Source organism: Triticum aestivum, chromosome 1D (assembly GCF_018294505.1).
Source record: "Triticum aestivum cultivar Chinese Spring chromosome 1D, IWGSC CS RefSeq v2.1, whole genome shotgun sequence".
Lineage (NCBI taxonomy): Eukaryota > Viridiplantae > Streptophyta > Magnoliopsida > Poales > Poaceae > Triticum > Triticum aestivum.
Genome location: NC_057796.1, coordinates 91690 through 110222, shown reverse-complemented (window position 1 = coordinate 110222; position 18533 = coordinate 91690). Strand labels below are relative to the sequence as shown.

Below are 18533 nucleotides of genomic sequence, written 5' to 3'. Positions count from 1 at the left end.
TATCTACCGGCTACTAGCAGATTTCCAGACGAAAACAAAACGATGGGGGGAGATCTGTATCTTTTCTAAGGGGTATTTGACACGAAATGGTAATCCAAACAAGGCATAAATTTTTGAATTGCAATGCAAACACGTCTTATATTTAGATACGAGGTAGTACAAATTAGGGCGGTCCGCGTGGAGGTAGAAGGCGCGTGGCAATGCGTGGCTGGGTTCAGACGGACGGGAGAAATCTTCTTCCGTGCACGTACCGCGTACTAGAATTCAGGCACATTTCCATGTACGGAACTAGTCGTCGTCCTCGTACCGCGTGCGTGTAATAATAACGCTACTCTAAGAAAGATGTGACCTTTTTCGGTTATGGAACGTACGTAAGCATGCCAAGATGTCTTGTATTACGAGCAAAGTGCAGGAGATTCACCCTAACCCTAGCTAGTTTAATAATGAATCTCGCCAAGGTAGCAGGAGTGAGTGGTGATTACCATGCATGCACAAGTGGAAGGATTTGATTAGAAACATCGTTATGCTATATGAGAAGCTGCCTTGCTCCTCGAGTTAGTGGAAATAAACTACATCAGTGGTACGTCGTCAGTCAAGGTCAAAAGTGCTTGCAATAAGTGGAGGCTGCGATTGCGATTGCATGCGATTGCCGATGCAACATCTGGGAATGCCATTCCAGCCCCAAGGTTGCTACTTCCTCGGTTCAGGTGCATAAGTTATTTTAGGTTTATGCACCGTGAACAAGGCGGAGAAGAAAACGAGAAAATTTAATGTTCATTTGCTAACTAAGCCTTGTTTGGGGATTAATGCAACGCGCCTAAGTGTTTGGTGATTATTTGGTTTTAAATTGCAATGCAAACACGTCTTATATTTAAATTGCAATGCAAACACGTCTTATATTGAGAAAATTACATGATTTATCTATGTCAAGCAACATGAAATGAGATGGGAATTAATGCAACGCGCCTAAGTGTTTCGGGATTATTTGGTTTTCATAAGGTGACTTATACACCTAGACGAAGGAAGTACGTTAGGTTAGACCAACCAACTCAACAACACCATTGACTTCAATTAATACTTAGCATTTACACCAAACCAAACAACCCATAGAAAGAGCATATTGACTGATATAACCATAATTTCCCTCAAAAAGAAAAAAACTAATATAACCATAATTTCCCTCAAAAATAAAAAAACTAATATAACCATAAACATCGGTATATAAATTATTTTAGATAAATAAACTAGTACTACTAACAAGTTTTAGGCAGCCGGTTGGTTGCATGCAAAATCGAACTTGGTCGCTGCCCCCCAATCGATTTGAATAAAACGGGGGGTTAGCAATTCTCTTGTAGCTCAAGTCACGGGAGACAAATCTAATGCTACAGAATTATCCAGACAGTCGTTAGCATACAATTTTATAAATGTTTTTTCACATTGTATAAACCTTTTCTTAAATGTTAGAAACATTTTTTGGAACACGAAAATATTTATTTATAACGTCACATACAATTTTTAATGGTTAGAAGTATTTTGTTATATTACGCAATTTTGGTTTACATTGTATACACATTTTTGAAAAATTTCACACAGAGTTCTTTGAAATGCAGGAGCATTTTTCATTGTCACAAACATTTTTTAGTTGCTCTAACATTTTTTATACTGTTTAACATTTCTAAAATTCATGGTTTAATTTTTTAAATAAATTAAAGTTTTCAAAAATATTCATTTAAAATATAAATAAAAAGAAAAAAAATCTAAATTAGTGTGACATCACCTAGCGTCAGCATGACATCGACATGGCATATCCACATTCTACTGGGCCGGCCCAGCACCAGCTCCCTGTAGCCGAGGCTGCCTTCCACCTTGCTATAAGCGAGGCATATGCGCTCCCCCCCAAAGCTCTCTACGTGCTAAGTAGGAGATGCCACGCTCGCGTCACTCTACAAATCATGCGACAACACCAACATGAAAATAAATAAAGAAAAACCAAAAAGGCCCATAACAATGCCATAGGCCCATAACCAGACAACAAGTGAAAACACAGATGGACGGGCCGCACCTCCGTCGCTCTATGAAGGACAGACTTGGTTGGGTCAGCCCCATGATACCATCATCATCTCTGTAGATATTTCTACTGAGCAATAAAATCTAGCGTGTTGCCCTTAAAAAAGGTGAAAATTAAAAAAAAGAACATTGCCTTCTGTAGTTTATTGATGGTACGTAAGGAACTAGTCGTCGTAGTACTCCTGCAAGAAGAAGAAGAAGAATTATCCCAAAAAAAAAAAGAAGAAGAAGAATCAATTCAGACTTCAGGTGGAAACAATGGAATTTCTCCGTCCGTTCCGTTCCGTTGTACTGTACACACCTGCACCTGTAATTCTGCATGATTGCACGCGTGTGTCAGTGCGTCCACTCTGTCTGTCTGGTCCTTTGCGCCGCGTGCGTGTAATAATAGTAGCAGAGGAAAATGAATCATAGGCCTGAGTAGTAGCATCTATAGCTGAGCGCCCTAAAACCCGCCTCAAACACCTCGATAGTGACCGGTCACAGAAAAAAGACCCAGACGGGACTCGTCCTGACCGGCCCAAATCTGAGACGGATATAAGGCGTCCGGACACGCCACGTCGGCCTGGCTCGCTATGGCTCGCAACAAACCCACTCTAGCCCCCACAAATATCATACGACCGTCGAGCAAACCCTAGTCAAGCTCAGTCAGTACTCACTCGACCTCTCCGCTTCTCCCCAAATCCACTTCGTTTCTCCCCGTCCACCATGTCCGACAGTGAATCCGACCTCCCGGAGTGGCTGAAGGCCGCCGCAGATTTCGATTGTTCGTCGGCGCCCGACGAGGACGAGGTAGCACTCCGCATCGCCCTCCGCCGGCTGCTGATGGACCGGGGCGGCAACTCCTTTTTCGAGGCATCGGGGACAGACCGGGTGGGCAGCTGCAGCTCCGCGGCGCCACACGCTCGTCTGACATGGTCCTTGCCGGCCCCTGCCAGGCTCCATCCAGCATCGCTGGGTGTTGTTGTCCGCTGAACAGTCCATGGGCCGGGTGTATCGCCTTGTAAAGAAGCAGGGGCGGAGGCGGCTACCAGCCGCTCCAAGAGCGGATTGACAGATCCGCACCAGAGCCACTTCCCCGGCCAGCGACGGCGATGAGGCCCTCCCCACCGCCATCCGCCGCTTGTACACGTCCGCGGAGACGGGCGTCCGCCGTCGTCGCAACAAAGATGTGAAGGCGCTCCGCGTGGCGCTGGAGAAGTCGGAGCGTCTGGCCATGCAGCGGGCGACGGCGGCGGAGAGAGTCGCACGGCTCCGGGAGAATCTAAACCGTGAAGCCCGACGCATGGCGGGCATCATCTCGCTCGTCGTCCTCCTCCTCCTCCGCTTTGGACAGCGACGACGATGCGCCCGGAGCCGCCGCCGCCTACGCCGAGTCCAGTCGTCTAGACCCCAAGGGGAAGAGACCGGCACGGAGGAAGCGGTGAAATCAAATCCCCCCTTCCCAGTTTTAGTTGCTTTTTAGTAGTGTTAAGTGATGAACTCGGACGACACTTTTGTATCACACTGTGTTTATCTTTGCCGGATTGCTATGTTCTATGTTGATCTACGTAGAAACAATGTTTGCATGATTTTGTATGGATATGAGGTAGGACATATGGGGGATGCGGCTATGGAATGCGAAAAATGAGATCCGCCTGGTCATCTTCTGCGGACGATGGGTCCGCAAACGTAGGGTGCCAAATTAGGTGACCGCGGGGCTGTAGATGCTCTAAGAAAGGTATGACCCTTTTGGTTGTGAAGCGTACGTATGCATGAGAAGATGTATTATTGTACTCCTAGCAGTACCAGCAAAGTGCAGGAGATTAATCCTACCCTACCTCAAGTTTAATAATGAATCTCACCAAGGTAGGGTAGCAGACAGATGGAGCCAAGGTAGCAGGAGTAGTGGTGATTAGCATGCATGCACAAGTGGAAGAATTTGTTTAGTAACATCGTTAGCTTGCTCCTTGAGCTAGTGGAAATATACATCAGTGGTACGTCAGTCAAGGTCAAAGGTGCTTGCATTGCAATCAGTGGAGGCTGCGATTGCGATTGCCAATGCCAATAGTACCACATCTTGGAATGCCAAGCCAGCCCCACGGGTACGTTACTCAACAACACCATTGACTTCAATTAATCCTCACAGTTTACACAAAACCAAACAACCCATCAAAAAGAGCATATTAATTAGCACGGCAAGTTATTTTAACCATAAACACAAGTATAAAAACTACTATTTCAAACTACATAAACTAGCATAAAAAAGTTTTACGCAGCTGGCCGGTTGCATGCAAAATGGAACTTGGTCGCTGCCCATGGATTTGAATAAAACGGGTCGTTAGCAGATTCTCCTTGCAGCTCAAGTCACGGCCGGGAGAAAAATCTAATGCTGCAAAATTAGACAGCCAGTCGTCAGCGCTTAGGTGTTTCCATGTGGAGTGGAGCAGCTATCTAGCCACGTACATACATACATTATCTACGACAAGTCGTATGCGTCATCGTCGTCGTCGTTTTGATCAATCCTACACACTAATAAACTGACAACTGAAAGAAAATGAAAATCCAAGCTTCTCACGCATGATTTCCGGGTTTTTTCTATCTAAAATTCACGCGTGTTCTCTATGTACTAATTTAGTCAGGGTTCCGTGCGATGCAAGATTGGAAGCAGCTGACCCCTCTCATTCCATGTTGAGTTGACTTGGACTATTCATAATTGCTCAAACCACTCCCAAACATGCTTTCTCCCCGCTTTATAATAAGCAACCATCACGGCCATACAAGAAGCTTAAGTGCAGAAAAATAAAACATAAGTCTGCCGAGGCAACAACACAAACATGCCTTAGTAAAAAAATGCCAACAAGTGCCCGACAAATCAGTGGCTAGGTGGCGGAGCAAGGCGGCATCCAGCCTCAGCCATCATGTCCGTCATGCCGCATAACTGATCTTGGTCCCGCTAGTAGAGAGCAAGTGCCAGTGCCACACGAGGATCTTAATCTTCAAAGGGAGGGGCACTTTCCACAAAGGTGCGGTCCATGCAATAGTCAGTGCACAACATAGAGGGCGGTATGACGAGCCGATAGAGAAGAGCCCCAATAGGGCCAAGCACCAAATTATGACATCCGAATAGGCCGGAAGCATCGGTGGGAGGGCCACCCGAAGGGTGGCCCGAGCTATAATTTTCTAAGGCCCAAATGATCGCTGGGAGAAGACATTTCAATTCTTACTCAAATCACTAGCAAAGCCTATTATTGCTTCCCTCCTTCCTTTGTTTCCCTGAAAGTCTTACCTACCAGCTTCAAGTCTTAGGGTATCGTCACCAATCCCTTACATGTCAAATCTGATATGAAACTATTCAACCGATAGCTACAATTATTCGAGTTTGTAGGTAGAACATATATAAAGAATTTGAACTATGGTTCTATTATTTTAAAAGTAGAAAAAAACAATTCTAGCTCCTACAATATTTTTAAAACCTAAGTTTGGTGCTTCAAACCCAATTCAGGAAATTCTTGGTCTTTTGAGCAAGTCAAAGCCATCTAGGTTGAGGCCCCATTCAATGCGTGTTGGTGTGGCGGTAGCTTCGCACATGTGAGAACCCAATTACCCGGTTAATACAAAAAAAGGAAGACAGAAACATCACAAACTTAGCACCAAGCATAAATATTTCAAGAAAGTTATTAATTTTTTTGTTAGGAATCTTAAACTACATAGTAGTAAAAGTATTATGCTAACAATAGATTTGATGAAACTTTGGAGAATCGTAAAATTCAGGAAAGGTTTTGATTTTTCATTCTCTTTTTCTGAATTTTCACATATTAATAATATTTTTGCAATACACATTACTCTAAAAATGCCCTGAAGGGATTCAATATGTATCTCGTTGTATTAGTTTGTCGAAAACCACCCCGGAAACTGACCATGCGAGAAAAACAGTAATCATCTGTATTATTAGATACCTAGTTGTTATTGTTCTGAACATTCTTCTTAATTGATGGAAATAGCAAGCCTTTTGTCTTGTTTTATTACTTATTAAGATCTGAGCATAATTTGTAGTAGCTTGTTGTATGATTAAATTTTTCTGGTTTCTGTTGGAAGAACAGTTTTTTTTTCTCTTTCTTTTAGAAAAAAGAAAGCATGTGCTCAGGAGCTCTCTTTGCCTTTACAACCAAAACGTGTAGGGGGCAACTTTAAAAAGACGTGTAGAGGGAATCAATTGCCTTATTTGGCTAGTTTCGTGCCATGCAGAATGGAAAGCAATTGACCTGGCCAGGTCGTCTCCCTCCATTCCAACTGACAAGGACTATTCAAAACGAAAAGTTTCACAGTATATTAATCCAGAAGTACTACTATTCAACAATTATTGCCTAATGCATCATTTATGTTCCTCTGGAAGCAAAATACATGCTACCAGATAGCTTCAAAACTAATCTAGGGCATCTTTAATTCGAACAAGAGTATCACACATTTCCGTGCAAATCTTGACATGGAATCGTTCAATTGAAAATTATTGATTTCCCCGTGTTGGTAGATATGACACATAACATATATAACGAGCGCCAGCGATGATCCCACATTGCTTAAATATACTCCTGCTCTGATTGCTTAATTCGAAAGCCGTTTCTGCGTTAAATCTTCTACTATGGGTCTATATTTTAGAAATGAAAAAGGAAATACAATTTTGGTTCCTACACTATTTTAAAAGCCTAAGTTTGATGCTTCAACCCGGAGACTATAAAAATCTGGTCTTTTTAGTCCAAAACCATATAGATTGATCAATTAGCAGAAAGCATAAATATTTCAATAGAAGTTATTAAATATTCTAGGAATCTAGAAATACATATAAAAATAAAAGTATTATTGTAACAATGGATTGATGAATTTGGCAAAAACAATAGATCCAGGAAAGTTCCAAACTTTTTATTCTCTACTCCGAAATTTACTTATTTTAATAATATTTATTGTAATTTTATATATTTTTCTTACATCACTTTTGAAAATTCCTCTAAGAGATACAATATGTAGCTTCCTGTAGTAGTTTAAAGGGAAAAGAAAACTGACCATACGAGAAAATGCCCCGAAAAGATATAATATGTAGCTCGTTGTTTTTGTTCCAAAAAATCATCTTAATTAATGAAAAATTCAAGTCTCTTTTCTTGTTTTAAAACTTTATAAAGGTAAATTTCTTAGTCTATGATTTTTCACATGGTTCACGTGTTATGGATGCAGATTTTTGTACTCTTTCTATTTTCTAAGAATAAAAGTCCAAAGAGCGACTCTACAAAATTCAAAATTTTAATGATGGTAATAATAACTGAAAACCGATCTCGTGGAAAAGTGTTAGTTTTTCCTTACAGTACTAGTTTGCATGATAAACAATAACGAGGAGCAAAAACTTTGAACGGAACTTAAGGCCTGCTCATAAATACCCAGTCGCTTGTACGAGTGATTTTTTTGAATTATTTGGAAAATATATCTTTTCTTTTTTTTTAGAAAAGAAAGTGTGCGACCCTAAGCTCTCGTTGCCTTCCCAACCAATCAATTACCTTATTTGGCTAGTTTTGAGTGATGCAAGATGGGAAGCAATTGACCTGGCCAGGTCATCTTCCTTCATTCCAGCTGACTATGATTAGGACTATTCAAAACTTCACACTGTAATCCCAAAATACAGCTACTATTCAACAGCTACACGCACTGAGAGGTAGCTTCAAAGTACTCTCTCCATCTCATAATATAACGTTTTTCCGACCATGTTAGCTCGAAAAAAGTTTATATATTATGAGACGGAAAGAGTATATTCTTTTTTAACCCCGAACAAAAGTTCCACACCATTCCAGGGCCATGTGGACCGTTTCCCTCCTCATGACCTCATCTTCCGTGGAATACCTAGTGTCCTATGAAATACATAATACCACATTTAAAATATATGTATAATGAGCGTCAACTATGATTTCACATTTCTACAATATACTCGTACCATTGATTACTTATTGCGAAAGACGTATAACGACGTTTCTCTCCGCTGTATATGAAAGCAAATAAAAACGCCATGACTTCTCTGCGGCTCCCGATGGGTGTTGTTGCTGAAATTGACAAACGCTGTAGAGCCTTTTTTTGGGCGGGCCAAGACAAAGTTTTGGGAGGCCAATGTAAAGTTGCTTGGGATTTTGTGTGTGCACCTTTCACTCGTGGGGGACTAGGTTTTTCTTCTCTTCAACAACTCAACTCTTGCCTCCTTCTCTCTCACTTAACCAAGCTTCACCCGCGCTCCGCGACCAACGAAGACTCCCCGTTGGCTGCTAAGTATGGTTGGTCCGACGACCATGACCTGGGCACTCCTCATGCTTCTGATTCCCAGGTGTGGCATGATATCGCCGAGGGGATCCCCTTTTTCCGCTCCTTAACTCAGGTGGCGGTAGGCAACGGCACCTCCACCGCCTTCTGGCTTGACCTTTGGGTTCCAAACTCTATAGACACTCTAGCTACTCGATACCCGGCTCTGCTCTCTCATGTCCTCCGATCCTCGGCTTCTGTTGCCAGGGCTCTAAGCTTGCCGGATCTTTGCCTAGACCTCACACCTCGTCTAACCCATGCGGCAGAACGTGAACTGGGCTCCTTGCGCATCTTGCTGGCTTCTGTCTCCTTGAATTTGCAGGAACCGGACCAACGAACAGGGCGATCGGATGGCAAGCCACTGACTTACAATTCGGCATACAAGGCTATGTGGGAGGGAGCGCCTATTGATCCCCTTGCAATGGCCATCTGGAAGAACTACGCCCCCAACAAATGTCGAATTTTCCTCTGGCTGGCAAACAAGAATCGACTCTTCACCAACGAGAGGCGTTTCCACAGAGGCATCGCCGCTTCGCCTGCCTGCCCTCTTTGTCTGCAGACGGAGTCCCTTAACCACCTGCTTCTTCACTGCCCGGAGCTGATCTCTCTGTGGGGAGAACTCTCTTCTCTCACGCCAGGAATACCCATGGATCTTCGGGATCTTTGGGGCAATGACTTGCAAAACAAAGTTCGCTCCAGAATAATCACAGCAATTCTGTGGAATATTTGGAAGAGGCGGAATGCAAAAGTATTCAGGGACGACACTCAACCGGCTCACATAATCGCTCGTGCTGCTGCTGATGATGTTCTGCTTTGGTCCAACAGATGTAATAATGAGCAGGCGCGCGGTCTGCTTCGCGACTGGGGTACCATGTTGTTTCGCATGTCTACGAGATTGTAACATAAACTTATTGTCTCTGCCTCCCCCCTCCTGTCTGATCTCTGTTGTAAATGTTCTCTGGTTATAATGAAAAGGTTCAGGCCGGCGTAAGCCCGCCGTAGCACCGTCAAAAAAAAGCAAATAAAATTGCATAAAAGGTAAGCCTTAATTAGGAAGTAAATGGAAAGCAAGCACTTATAAGCCCAAAACGGTGATATATCTATCAATCAATCAATCTACCTGGTGGTGTCTGTGCAACAGTTTAAAGTGTAAAAGGCAGTGAGATCTTTTGCAAAAAGGAAAAAAAAAAGAGGGTGAAGATGAAAGTGATGAGATGGGGCTAGCAAAAGGGAGGGAAAGTTCCAACAAGGCCATGTGAAGGCCGGCAGCTTCAATTCTGAGGTGGCGAGAGAAGCAATGGCACCAACCAATCACGTGATTGCATATGTCAACGTCGATCTCTTCCTCCCTCCCTTCCAGATTGATTTGATTTGTTTGTCATTAGTAGTAGTAGTAAACAAATTATTATTAGTAATAAACAATTGATGATCCAGTTGCGCCAGTTGATAGTAGAAGATTAGTCAATTTCGTTGGGCCAAGCTAAACCCAGAGATTCTTGTCCATGTTAACCGCAAATCAAGCAGCTAATTTGACTGGACTGCTAATCAAGCAGCTGGCCAAGAGAAGAAGAGGATTAGGTGGTAATGCATCCAGAGAAGATGCCTAACTGGCTGCCTTCCAGAAGGAATATGGCTACCACTCAGAAAAGAAGAAATATTTGTAGCTGGTAACATGTAACCTGCTGGCCACGCCGCCCCTCCATTTGGAATTTCAAAGTGGAGGTGGGAGGAAAAATTCAACCCCATACAAAGTCTTGCTTGGCCTCGCCGCTGTCGAACCGCGTCTTCTGCCATCCGATTTAGAATTTCAAGTGGAGTCATGTATATAAGAAGTTTTCGTTTCGTTTTTGCCGCTGTTCAACCGCGTTTCGTCGCCCGATCTTCGGGAAAACGCTCTATGAAATGAAATGAAATGAAATTAAATGGGTCCTCTGCTCTTCTCTTCTCCTATATATACATCAGTGAATACCCACGCAAGGCAATTATGTTTATAGATACACGATTACGAGGTGATTGAATGTGACCACGGAGACAAGTCAACAAGGTAGGCAGGAATATAAAAGTCCCGCTTGGCCGTTGTTGAACCGCGTACGGTTACGGTGCTCCGATGTTAGGATTTCAAGCTGAAGGAATGTAAAAAAAAGAAAGATTGTGCGGTTTTCCCTTTGTTGGTGCTGAATCTATTTGTGGGACTCTGATTTTTAAAAATGATGATAAGTAAATGCATTCTCCCCCGCGTCAACAAGGCGGGGCAAGACGCGTACTTCCAAATCCCACCAAGAGAAGGAAGCTTCCGCTAGTTTTGAAATTCCGATGACGGAAGTTTAAGCGAAGAGGGGTGAACAAAAACCTGCCTATGAAAAAATTTCCGTTCCGTCGCCCGATCTTCGGAGACGCCGAATATTAAGAAAGAAGGAAGTTGCATTCTCTTCCTCCCCCACATCACCTATTTATTATGCGCGCGCATAATGAAAGAGTAAATACGATTATGAGGCGTTTGAATGTGGGCACGGAGAAGAAGTCAACAAGGTAGGCAGAAATGTATTGTAGCAGCATGCATGAATGTATGCCAGAATTCCAGCAAGCAAGTTTTTTTTGTAAAGAGTTCTAATAAGGAAGAGGAGGAAGCTTCTATCTAGTAGTACTCCTAATTACCATGCAAAAAAAAAGTAGTAGTCCTAATTTTCTTCTTCTTGTTCACACTGGTAATAGTATTACTACTAGTTTGTCACGAATTTCCATGCAGGCCCAATGAAAGTCACCCCCACCACCAAATGAGATGGATGCATGAATGAAAAAGTCAACCATGGTGACTGAGTGGCGTCTCTTTCGTGGCATGTGCCAAATCAGCCCCCTGCCCTGACAGGTTAAAATTAGCAGAAATTTAGTAGAGAAGAGAATCAAATCAGCAGCTGCTGCCACCATTTGCATTAGTATTTGTATTTGTATTTGTATTTGTTAGAGAGAGACCAAGCCAAAAGGAGGCCAAAAGGAAGGAAGACAAGCCCACCACCACCACACCAACACCAACACCAACACCAGCAGCAGCCAGCAAGGGGTACAGAGCACAGCACTTTCTCCTCTCCTTCCTCTTCTTCTTCCTCCAACTCCTCCCCTCTCCTCTCCCCTTCACACGCACACACCAGCCAAGACAAAGACCAGAGGACACGGAGAAGAACAAGTCTTTGTAAGCCTGCGGAGCTTACAAAGCAGCCAGCCCTTTCCTTTTTCTTGGCCGGGCTTTGGAGGAGAAGAAGAAGATCAGGTCCTCTTTCTTGGCCGGGCCGGGCTGCCCCCAAATCAATACTACTTCCCAGATATACATATATATCGCCACATCTCGCCGGCGATTCCCATTGGATCTTCTGCTGCACAAACCTCGCGCGCCATCTGTCCTCCTCCCCCCTTGTTCCAATCGCCCGCCATTGCCGCCCCCCAATCCTGCAAATACCACTCTAGCCGTAGCGCCACCAGCAGCAGCTTTTCTCTACCTAAGCTCTGCCACCAGCCAGTACTACTCCTCCAGGACACACAAGGACAGGAAAGATTGCGTCTTTCCTCTCCCCGGCGCGCTCCCCGCAGCCCCTAATGGCCTCCTCGGGCGGGGGCGGCGGCGGCGGCGAGACGGAGGACCGGCGCCGGGGCCGCCGGCGCCGCCGCAAGGTGCTTCTCAGCAAGCTCTACACCTTCGCGGCCTGCGCGCGCCGGCCCAGCGCCGTGGACGACGAGGGGTCCCGGATCGGCGGGCCGGGCTTCTCGCGGGTGGTCCACGCCAACGACGCCGCCGCCGCCGCGGACGCCGCGGCGGCCGGCGGGTACCGGTCCAACTACGTCTCCACCACCAAGTACAGCGCGGTGACCTTCATCCCCAAGTCGCTGTTCGAGCAGTTCCGGCGGGTGGCCAACATCTACTTCCTCGTCGTCGCCTGCCTCTCCTACACCCCCATCGCGCCCTTCCGGGGCGCCACCGCCGTCGGGCCGCTCGTCCTCGTCCTCCTCGTCACCATGGTCAAGGAGGCCATCGAGGACTGGCGCCGCAAGCAGCAGGTTTCTATTTTTTCCCCATTCTTCTTCCTTCTTCCTGGATCTGCATCTGCATCTCCATTTTCTTCTTCTTCTTCTTCTTCTGCATCTGCGCTGCAATTATTTATTCAAGAATTCAATCCAATCCCATTTCATTCAGCAATGACATCATTCAATCTACTGCTAGTAGTATACGCATGGGATGGGACCAAATCCATCTACTCCCCATAATTTCAGCAAATTTACACAAAAATAGAGAGGGGAGGCAGGGGTTGGTGGGGCAGTTATAGCCACTCAGTCCTTCATTCTATTTCTTCCGGTACTAATATGATGTTGCTTAGAGGAGATGTGGTCCAATCACCATTAGCAACCTCAGGTCCTTTGCTAAAAACAACAGATTTATAACTATGCTTAGTACTTTCTCCTGCTCTTGTTAGTAGTAGTACCAATGTTTTGCTGAAAACCAGTGGATGAATGTTTCTTTTCTTGGCCCATCCAGGACATTGAGGTGAACAACAGGAAGACAAAGGTGTTCCAGGACGGCGCGTTCCGGCACACCAAGTGGACCAAGCTCCGGGTCGGCGACGTCGTCAAGGTCGAGAAGGACGAGTTCTTCCCCGCCGACCTCGTCCTCCTCTCCTCCAGCTACGACGACGCCATCTGCTACGTCGAGACCATGAACCTCGACGGCGAGACCAACCTCAAGCTCAAGCAGTCCCTCGACGTCACCTCGCGCCTGCAGGACGACGACAGCTTCCGTGGCTTTGGTGCGGTGATACGGTGCGAGGACCCGAATGCAAACCTCTACTCTTTTGTCGGCAACATAGAGATTGAAGAGCAGCAGCAGCAGTACCCTCTGTCGCCCCAGCAGCTCCTGCTCAGGGACTCCAAGCTCCGCAACACCGAGTATGTGTACGGCGTGGTGGTTTTCACTGGCCACGACACAAAGGTGATGCAGAATGCCACCAGTGCTCCCTCCAAGAGGAGCAAGATTGAGAAGAAGATGGATGGCGCCATTTACGTCCTTATGTCCATCCTCGTCCTCATTTCGGTCATCGGCTCCGTCGTCTTTGGCCTTGCGACCAAGCATGATTTGGTGGATGGCAGGATGAAAAGGTGGTACCTCAGGCCAGATAACCCCGACAACATCTACGATCCCAACAACCCGGCCGTGTCGGCGGCGCTGCATTTCTTCACGGCCATGATCCTTTACGGCTACTTCATCCCCATCTCCCTCTACGTCTCCATCGAGCTCGTCAAGCTGCTGCAGGCTCTCTTCATCAACAGCGACATCCATATGTACCATGAGGAGAGCGACACGCCGGCGCATGCCAGGACGTCCAACTTGAACGAGGAGCTCGGCCAGGTCTACACGATCCTCACCGATAAGACCGGGACTCTGACCTGCAACTCCATGGAGTTCATCAAATGTTCCATCGCGGGCACGGCGTACGGGCGTGGAATCACCGAGGTCGAGAAAGCCATGGCAAAGAGAAACGGTTCCCCCGTGATATCTGATTTTGAGCTCGGCGTCGAAGACTTCCATCAGTCCGAGGGAAGATCTGCGATCAAAGGATTTAACTTCAGAGATGAGCGTGTCATGGATGGTAACTGGGTTCACCAACAACACTCGGGTGTGATCGAGATGTTCTTCCGGTTGCTGGCCATCTGCCACACATGCATACCGGAGGTCGACGAAGTGACAGGGAAGATCTCGTACGAAGCAGAGTCTCCCGATGAGGCTGCCTTTGTTGTCGCGGCACATGAACTTGGTTTCACTTTTTACCAAAGGACGCAGGCAGGTGTTTATCTGCATGAGTTGGATCCCTCCTCTGGAGAACAAGTTGACAGGTATATATGAGTTTCAACTTCAGTCAGTTTTTCTTTTCTCATGTAAACAAAATTCAGGAGCTGTAACACTAACCTCAACCCTACCTTTTTTTTTTCTTTTCTGCCAGGTTTTATAAGGTCTTGCATGTCCTTGAGTTCAGCAGTGCTCGGCGGCGGATGTCGGTAATAGTCAAGGACGAGGAGGGGAAAACATTTATCTTCAGTAAAGGTGCCGACAGGTTAGTACTATCTTCAATAACCTGATGCATCTACTCTTGCTCTCTGTATTTGTATGATGGCTATATCTTGACTTGTTCTCAACATGTGCAGTATAATGTACGAGAGGCTGTCAAACTCTGAGAGTACATATAGTGAAGCGACGCAGAAGCACATAAATGATTACGCCGATGCTGGCCTGAGAACACTGGTTCTTGCATACCGTCAACTTGAGGAGATCGAATACGCTAAATTCGAAAGGAAGTTCACTGCAGCTAAGAATTCTGTCAGCGCTGATCGAGATGAGCTCATCGACGAGGCTGCAGATTTGATAGAGAGGGATTTGATTCTTCTTGGCGCCACCGCCGTTGAGGACAAGCTGCAAAAGGGGGTGAGTAGATCTTATCTTCTTTCGTGCTGTAAAATGGAACAGTTCACCACTTTTTCTCTTTGGTTTGCGCATGCTAATTTCCCTTTTTCTAGGTACCTGACTGCATCGACAAACTTGCTAAGGCTGGCATCAAGATATGGGTGCTGACGGGTGACAAGATGGAGACCGCCATCAACATCGGGTATAGCATCTCTCCTGGATGTTTCGATGCTTATAGCGATATTTGGCCAATTTTATGAACTTGCTAAAATCCGATGATGCTCGTTTTCACAGATATGCATGCAGTCTACTCAGACAAGGGATGAAACAAATAACCATCACACTGGATACACCAGATATCATTGCCTTGGAGAAAGGTGGTGACAAAGGAGCCATTAATAAGGTAGATAAAGTATTGCTGCCTGATTATAGTTTCTTATAGTAGACGGACCAATTCTCCATAATAACGAGCTCCATTTTGTGCATAACTGCCTGCATATTTTTGTTGTTGAACTGAACTGTCTGCATATTGATCAAACACCGGTCTGTTTTACGACAATAATAACACCAGATTTTTCTGATATACGGCAGGCGTCAAAGGTCAGCGTGGTGCAGCAAATCAATGAAGGAAAGAAACTCATAAATGCATCTGGCAATGAATCATTTGCTTTGATCATTGACGGGAAGTCACTTACATATGCGCTCAAAGACGACACCAAGGCCGCGTTCCTTGATCTCGCGATCGCCTGTGGGTCAGTCATTTGCTGCCGTTCTTCCCCAAAGCAGAAGGCTCTTGTAAGCTCAAATTTCACCTCAGAATTAATTGTGTTCTTCCATCCCAGGAAATGAGAGTGGATTCTTAACTGTCTATCTTCATTTGTGATTCAGGTCACGAGGCTGGTCAAAACCGGCACCGGTAAAGTTACGCTGGCAATTGGCGATGGTGCGAATGATGTAGGCATGATTCAGGAGGCAGATATCGGGGTTGGGATCAGCGGTGCCGAAGGGATGCAGGCCGTCATGGCGAGCGACGTTTCCATTGCGCAGTTCCGCTTCCTTGAGCGCCTACTACTTGTCCATGGGCATTGGTGTTATAGCAGGATCTCATCAATGGTAAGCAATGCAAAAAAATTATTGGCATGTGAATTACTACTCTTCTGCTTATGATTTTGTATGAAGCATGTGGCGGTTTTGCTGAGTGAGCGTCTCCCTTGTTTTTGTGTTGGATCAACAGGTATGCTACTTCTTATATAAGAACATCACGTTCGGCGTGACCCTGTTCCTGTACGAGTCCTTGTCGACATTTTCTGGCCAAACTTTGTACAACGACTGGTCCATGTCGCTCTACAACGTCCTTTTCACGTCGCTGCCTGTGATCGCCATGGGCGTGTTCGACCAAGATGTTTCCGCCCGGTTCTGTCTCAAGGTACGCTCACGCTACATCGGTCTGAAGATTAATTAATCAATGCTGGATCAAAAAAGAAAATGGAATTGCTCACTACTTCTGGAAATACAATGCAGTACCCGATGCTCTACCAGGAGGGTCCTCAGAACCTGCTCTTCCGGTGGTCAAGGCTCCTAGGCTGGATGCTGCACGGCGTCGGCAGCGCCGTGATCATCTTCTTCCTCACAATCGCGTCGCTCAAGCACCAGGCGTTCCGCAAAGACGGCGAGGTCATAGACCTCTCGATCCTCGGCGCGACCGCCTACACGTGCGTTGTCTGGGCCGTCAACATGCAGATGGCAATCACGGTGAACTACTTCACCCTCATCCAGCACATCTGCATCTGGAGCGGCATCTTCCTATGGTACGTACTATCTCTCTATCTAGCGACGACAACTAAAATTAACCAGACCAACTCACTCACTATTTTTCTGACCAAACTGACAATACCACTCTTTCTGCTGCCTTGCAGGTACCTGTTCCTCATAATCTACGGCGCCATCACGCCGTCCTTCTCGACCACATTCTTCATGGTGTTCTCGGAGGCGCTGGGGGGCGCGCCGGCCTACTGGGTGGTGACCCTGCTGGTGGCCGTGGCGGCGCTCATCCCCTACTTCACCCTGGCGGTGGTGAAGACGTGGTTCTTCCCGGACTACCACAACAAGATCCAGTGGCTGCAGCACGCGGCCAAGCATGCGGACCCCGAGGAGGAGCTGGGCGTCGTCCTGCGCCAGTTCTCCGTCAGGTCCACCGGGGTGGGCGTGTCGGCGCGCCGCGACGCCAAGCTCGTCCGCACCAACAGCAAGGTCATCCACGCGGACTCATCGTCGCAATCACAAGCCACCGTTGAGCTGACTTAGCGCGCGCGCACACACACATACACTAGATATCAGCAGCATGCAGCTCCCCTGTAAATATGATGATCAGGAGCATGCAGCTTGGCAGAGACTAAGCTTCTGCCTGTTGTTTGCCTGCTGCTTCTCAAAGTGTTGCTAACCTGGTCAGGTGTTAGAGATGGGCGGGTTTCGTCGTCGAATTAGGGTTTAACTGTACATGATGAGATTTTGTTTGTAGAACTAGTAGCTGCAAAAGGGAGGGAGGGAGGGAGGGAGGGAGTGATGAGGACAGTTGATGTACATTGCAAGTGTAGGAGATGGATGGATACTTAGCTTGTTCCCCTCATTATTATTTGGGGATAATTTTTCCCTGTTGTTTCTTTTGTTCCTTTGTTCCTAAGTTAAGAATATATATATATATATATATATATATATATATATATATATATATATATATCCTTTGGGGAATAATAATATGAATAAAGCCTGTATTCTTTTTTTGCTGTCATTGAAAGAATGGATGCGCTCTTTGGTGCTGATATCGCCGTATGTTTCCGCCTTCTTTTGTTGCGACATTACTTAGCAAGTGGGAAAAGAATTATGGTGTTCAAAGGGGCCCTGATTTCAGCCGAACTATCTTTACCCTTTGAAATACAACCTTTTTCCTTTTTACCTGTTTCTATCATAATATATCGATAATAAACCTATTAAAATTTACAAAGATACGGGTATGAATTTCTGGGTATGAGATCCAAATACCTAAAACTGAACAGGTGGCCCATGTCTAACACAAGATATTATCTACATAGTAATGATGACTAGTAGAAGAGAATCTCATGAATCACGTGTGATGGAGATGACTGGTCGACTGTAGATAGATGGCCTAACATTGACAGGAAGCATTCAGAAGAAACAGTCAAATTATTAGCCTGATGACTGACCTGAAACTGAAAGCAACCGGGCAGGGATATAAACAAGATCTTTTCCCCTTTCTGCACGGCTCTCATGCATTAGCATTACACACACATGAGGTGAGGTCATGGTCCTCTTCTCCTTTCAATGGTCTATGCTTCTAGAAGAAGACGCCATTCGCAAAAAAGAAAAGTCATGCATGAAGAATTTTGGTACTAGGCAGTTAGGAAGCCATCACCAGAGGAACAAGATGTCTGTGTCTAACACCGTACACGTCTTAATAAAATCTTAATAGAATCCTCTGAAATTCACTCTTATAAAATCTCACAACCCAAAAAATGTCATACGAATTCAAAGTTCATCAGAGAGCACTTATACTTTTTTTTCCTAGGAAGAGAGAATTTGGGAGTTTTTTTCTTTTTGTTTTTTGGACTAGAGAATTTAGGATTGGAGTGTGTGCAAACCTACACTGGAGAGAAATACAAGAGGCGTTCAGGGGAGTGTGGCCCATTGGGCTTCGGTT

General features: G+C 45.6%; 1 protein-coding gene across 1 annotated transcript; it reads left to right on the top strand.

Annotated features, from left to right (window-relative positions):
- Positions 1-11395: 11395 nt before the first annotated feature.
- Positions 11396-17376, top strand: LOC123179758 (putative phospholipid-transporting ATPase 9). Its single transcript, XM_044591633.1, has 11 exons — positions 11396-12426; positions 12902-14253; positions 14361-14471; positions 14563-14839; positions 14932-15020; positions 15113-15221; positions 15410-15613; positions 15707-15931; positions 16053-16244; positions 16340-16626; positions 16735-17376. The coding sequence occupies exons 1-11, from the start codon at positions 11968-11970 to the stop codon at positions 17120-17122; spliced, it is 3693 nt and encodes a 1230-aa protein (XP_044447568.1). The 5' UTR covers positions 11396-11967; the 3' UTR covers positions 17123-17376.
- The last annotated feature ends 1157 nt before the right edge of the window (positions 17377-18533 follow it).

What these genes read in the sequence shown, in the direction of transcription:
- LOC123179758 (XM_044591633.1), top strand. Translation starts at nt 11,968, where the DNA reads ATGGCCTCCTCGGGCGGGGGCGGCGGCGGCGGCGAGACGGAGGACCGG. An exon ending in ACAAAGGAGCCATTAATAAG is followed by an intron (nt 15,222 to 15,409) that starts GTAGATAAAGTA and finishes GATATACGGCAG; the next exon opens with GCGTCAAAGGTCAGCGTGGT. An exon ending in CCGCCCGGTTCTGTCTCAAG is followed by an intron (nt 16,245 to 16,339) that starts GTACGCTCACGC and finishes AATACAATGCAG; the next exon opens with TACCCGATGCTCTACCAGGA.